The sequence below is a fragment of the Mus musculus genome, chromosome 7, assembly GCF_000001635.26.
Source record: "Mus musculus strain C57BL/6J chromosome 7, GRCm38.p6 C57BL/6J".
Lineage (NCBI taxonomy): Eukaryota > Metazoa > Chordata > Mammalia > Rodentia > Muridae > Mus > Mus musculus.
Window position 1 is genome coordinate 108,713,065 of NC_000073.6, and position 5,346 is coordinate 108,718,410.

At 40.8% G+C, this 5,346-nt stretch overlaps 1 protein-coding gene across 1 annotated transcript; it reads left to right on the forward strand.

Moving 5' to 3' along the window:
• The first annotated feature begins 290 nt into the window (after window positions 1–290).
• On the forward strand, window positions 291–1,271 carry Olfr512 (olfactory receptor 512). The gene has a single exon (NM_146724.1). It carries the CDS (start codon window positions 291–293, stop codon window positions 1,269–1,271), a length of 981 nt encoding a protein of 326 aa, NP_666935.1.
• Window positions 1,272–5,346: the final 4,075 nt, after the last annotated feature.

The window sequence follows — 5,346 nt, forward strand, 5'->3', positions numbered from 1 at the left end:
TTTGTTGTTTTGGGGGGGATCCAGGGATGGAATTGAAGTCAGGTTCTGTGGCAAGTTCTTTTAATAGCTGAGTCATTTCAACAGCATTATTTTATATTTGTTAAACATTTCTGAGACAAAGTTGTATAACTCTCCACTTGTCTTTTAAAGATTCACTGATACAACATATTGACCATTCTTCAAAACTGCTAATCTGAACCTCTGTTAAAAAGAGCATGTCTTTAAATTTTCTGCCAAGAACTCCAAGTTTGAATTCAATTCCTGTGTTGTGACTTCATCCTCTATGTACTATGTCCCTAAGACAAACACAGGGTTCCAATATTGTAATGAGGAGGCAAAATCACAGCTCTACAGTTGAATTCATCCTCTTGAGATTTTCTAACTATCCTGAACTTCAAGATCAGATGTTTGGGACTTTCCTAGTTATCTATCTGGTGACTGTGATGGGAAATGCCATCATTATCACCATCATCTTCCTGGACCAGAGTCTGCACATCCCCATGTACCTATTTCTGCAGAATTTATCTTTAGTAGACCTCTGTTTCAGCACAGTTATCACACCTAAAATGCTTGTGGTCCTGACTAGTAAGAAAGCAACCATTTCCTTTGGAGGTTGTTTTGCACAAATGTATTTCATTCTTTTCTTTGGTGTGACTGAGTGTTTTCTCCTGGGAGCAATGGCTTATGATCGATTTGCTGCAATCTGCCATCCTCTATCCTACCCCATGATTATGAACAAAAGAGTGTTCATGAAATTAGTTATGTTCTCATGGGTCTCAGGTACCATGATGAGTACTCTACAGACCACATGGGTGTTTAGCTTCCCCTACTGTGACCACAAGGAAATTAACCATCTCTTCTGTGAGACTCCTCCTGTGCTAGAACTGGCATGTGCAGACACTTTCCTGTTTGAAGTCTATGCCTTCACGGGCACCATTTTCATTGTCATGGTCCCCTTTCTGTTGATACTCTTGTCTTATACTCGAATTCTCTTCACCATCCTGAGGATGCCATCCACTACAGGGAGGCAGAAGGCCTTTTCCACGTGTGCTTCTCATCTCACCTCTGTCACCCTCTTCTATGGCACAGCCAGTATAATTTATCTACAGCCCAAATCCAGGTACTCACCGGATACCAAGAAACTGATGTCATTGGCGTATATACTGCTCACCCCTCTGCTGAATCCACTTATCTACAGTCTGAGGAACAAGGAGATGAAAAGGGCTGTGTTGAAATTATGGCAAAGAAAAGTGGCTTTTCACACAGCTTGATTTCTCAAGGAACTTGTTGTTTTGCTGCCATGCTTTTGAATTCTATGGATTTTGAAGGTGGTGAGAACAGAGTACGTTTCTTGGTTAGAGTATGTTTTCTTTCTTGATACTTCCATATTTTAAAACATATCACATTAATCTTCATTTTTAATACTTTACTCAATTGTTTTAAGAGGTAGATGATTCTGAAACACATCTCACAGTTTACTGATCTACTTTCTGTTGTTGACATTCATATCATTGTGATAGCACAACCATTAAGATGATGTTTCAATAAACATCTAGTTCCTTATATGTTCATGTTTGGTGATTTTACTTATTTTCCATTTATTTATTTATTTATTTATTTATTTATTTATGTTACATCTCAATTGCTACTCTTCTTATCCCCTTCACACAGTCTCTTTCCCATTCCTCCCTCATGTTCTTCTCTGAGAGGGGGTTACCACTCCTGGATATCCCCCAACCCAAGAACATCAAGTCACTTCAAAGCTAGATGTATCCCTCCCACTGAGGACAGACAAGGCAGCCAAGTTAGGGGAACAGTTTCCACAGACAAACAACAGCTTTAGGAATGGCCCCTCTATAGTTGTTGAGGAACCTGCATGAGGGCTGAGCTGCACATCTCCTACATATGTATATGGGCCTTAGGTCCAGTCCATGTATGCTCTTTGGTTGGTGGTTCAGTCTCTGAGAGACCCTAGGGGTCGGTTGACCATTTTGGTTTTCTTTTGGAGTTCCTATCTCCTCTGGGGTCCTTGGTCCTTCCCCCCAACTCTTCTATAAAGCTCTCCAAGCTCTGTCCAATGTTTGGCTATGGATTTCTCTATCTGTTTCAGTCAGCTTCTGGGTGGAACCTCTCAGAGTATAGTTATGTGAGGCTCCTATATGCAAGCATGACAGGGTGTCATTAATGGTGTTAGGTATTGGTGCTTGCCCTTGGAATGGGTCTCTAGCTGGTCCAGTCAAAGCACACATTGTATCTCACACAATAATAATGGGAGACTTCAACACTCTATACTATACTATACTCTATTCTATACTCTTACGAATGGACAGATTATGGAAACAGAAACTAAACAAAGACACAGTAAAATTAAAAGAAGTTATGGACCAAATGGATTTACCAGATATCTAGAGAAGATTTCATTCTAAAACAAAAGAATATATATCAGAAGATGGCCTCGTCAGCCATAAGTGGAAAGAGAGGCCCATTGGTCATGCAAACTTTATATGCCTCAGTATAGGGGAATGCCAGGGCAAAGAAGTGGGAGTGGGTGGGTAGGGGAGTGGGTGGGGGAGGGTATGAGGGACTTTTGGGATAGCACTGGAAATGTAAATGAAGAAAATACATATATATATATATATATATATGTATATATATATATATACATATATATATATATGCCTTCTTATCAGCACCTCATGGTACCTTCTCAAAATTGACCATATAATTGGTCACATAACAGGCATCAACAGATACAAGAAGATCGAAATAATCCCATGCATCCTATCAGATCACCATGGACTAAGGCTGGTCTTCAATAACAACAGAAACAACAGAAATCCCATGTACACATGGAAGCTGAACAACACTCTACTCAGTGATAACTTGGGCAAGGAAGAAATATAGAAAGAAATTAAAGACTATTTAGAATTTAATGAAAATGAAGGCACAACATTCCCAAACTTATGGGACACAATGAAAGCAGTGCTGAGAGGGAAACTCGTAGCTCTAAGTGCCTCCAAAAAGAAACTGGAGAGAGCATACACCAGCAGCTTAACAGCACACCTGAAAGGTCTAGAACAAAAAGGCATAAATACACCCAAGAGTAGTAGACAACAGGAAGAAAAATCAAACTCAGGGCTAAAATCAGCCAAGTAGAAACAAAGAGAACTATACAAAGAATCAACAAAACCAAAACGTGGTTCTTTGAGAAAATTGACAAGATAGATAAGCCAGACTAACAAGAGGGCACAGAGACAGTATCCAAATTAACAAAATCAGAAATGAAAAGGGAGAAATAACAATAGAAACTGAGGAAGTCCGAAAAAAATCATCAGATCCTACTACAAAAGCCTTTATTCAACAAAACTGGAAAATCTGGATGAAATTGAAAATGTTCTAGACAGATACCAATACCAAAGTTAAATCAGGATCAGATAAACCATCTACACAGTACCATAACCCCTAAAGAAATAGAAGCAGTCATTAAAATTCTCCCAACCAAAACAAGCCCAAGACCAGATGGGTTTAGTGCAGAATTCTGTCAGGCCTTGAAAGAAGACCTAACACCAATACTTCAAATTATTCCACAAAATAGAAACAGAAGGAACACTACAAAATTAGTTCTATGTAGTCACAATTACACTCATACCTAAACCACACAAGGACCCAACAATAAGAGAGAACTTCAGACAAATTTCCCTTATGAATATCAATGCCTAAACACTCAATAAAATTCAACACCCCTTCATGATAAAAGTCTTGGAAATATCAGAATTTGTCCTTCCTCCCGGTCCTTTCTGCTGTGGCAACTGCTGGTTGGTTTGCTCCCCTGAATACACCATATCCTAAGCCAGCCCAGAGGATCCTCTGCATTCAGAGCAGTTGAACCCACCTTTCCCCCACCCCAAGTTCCAGAGTTGCTGCTGAGAGCCCAGTAGACTCAGGACCTATCATCTGCCAGGACCCTGGCCTGCAGAATACCACTTGATTTCTGTCCATTTCTTTCTGCTAGCCAGTCTGCTCCCCTGAAGACCCCATATCCTAAGCCGTCCCAGAATATCTGCTATACTCAAAGCAGTCTGGCAACTGACACCACAGCACGAGGCATCACAGGAGATCTGTTGTGCATAGGGCAACTGAACAACTGATCACCAGCTTGTCTGCTCCCCTGAAGACAACACAACTTGAAGGCATCCCAGGAACTCCTATGTGCACAGGGCAACTGGGCAACTGGGCAAAAGACACTACAGTCTGTAGACTTCCCAAGGTTCTGTGGCAGGCAGGGCAACTGATCTGACAGACTGAAAGCCTCCCTGAAGTTCTGCCACACACAGGGAAACAGAAACCACAGTCTGTAGGCTCCCCCTGGAGAACATCTTCACACAGGACAACAGCTTGAAGGCATTTCTGAAGACTTAACAGTCTGAAGGCCTCCCAGGAGCTCTACTACAGCCAGGACAACAGATCAGTAGCTTCTCTGCCCCTCTGAAGAGACCCCAATTTGAAGGCCCCACAGGTGGTCTGCTATAGTCAGGGTCTCAAGCCTACCAGGAGATCTGAAGCAACCCAGGGACAAAAGAAGCAGACTCCAGACAGAGTCACCCAGACCAGCAAACACCAGGGATAACCAGTTGGCAAAAGGCAAGCACAAGCCCATAAGCAACAGAAGTCAATATACATGGGCATCATCAGAACCCATTTCTCCCATCACAGCAAGCCCTGAGTTCAACAACACACCTGAAAATCAGGAAGCTGACCTAAAATCCTATCTCACAAAGATAATAGAGCCTTTTAAGGAGTATATAAATAACTCACTGAAAGAAATACAGGAAAACACAAGTAAACAGGTAGAAAGGCCTTAAAGAGGAAACAAATAAAGTCCTTAAAGAAGTACAGGAAAACACAATAAAACAGGTGAAGGAATTGAATAAAGTGATTCAAGACCTAAAAGTGGAAGTAGAAACAATAAAGAAAACACAAATGGAGGCAAACCTGGAAATGGAAAATCTAGAAAAGAGGTCAGGAGTTACAGATGTAAGTATCACCAACAGAATATAAGAGATAGAAGAGAGAATCTGAGGTATAGGAGATACCAGAGAAGAGATTGACACAACTGTATAAGAAAATTCAAAATGTAAATACTCCTAACACAAAGCATCCAGGAAATTCAGGACACAATGAAAAGACCAAATCAAAGAATAATAGAGATAGAGAATGAAGTTTCCCAGCTCAAAGGACCTGAAAATATCTTCAACGAAATCATAGAAGGAAACTTCCCCAACCAAAAGAAAGAGGTGGCCATAAAGATACAAGAAGCCTATAGAACACCAAATAAATGGAAGTAGA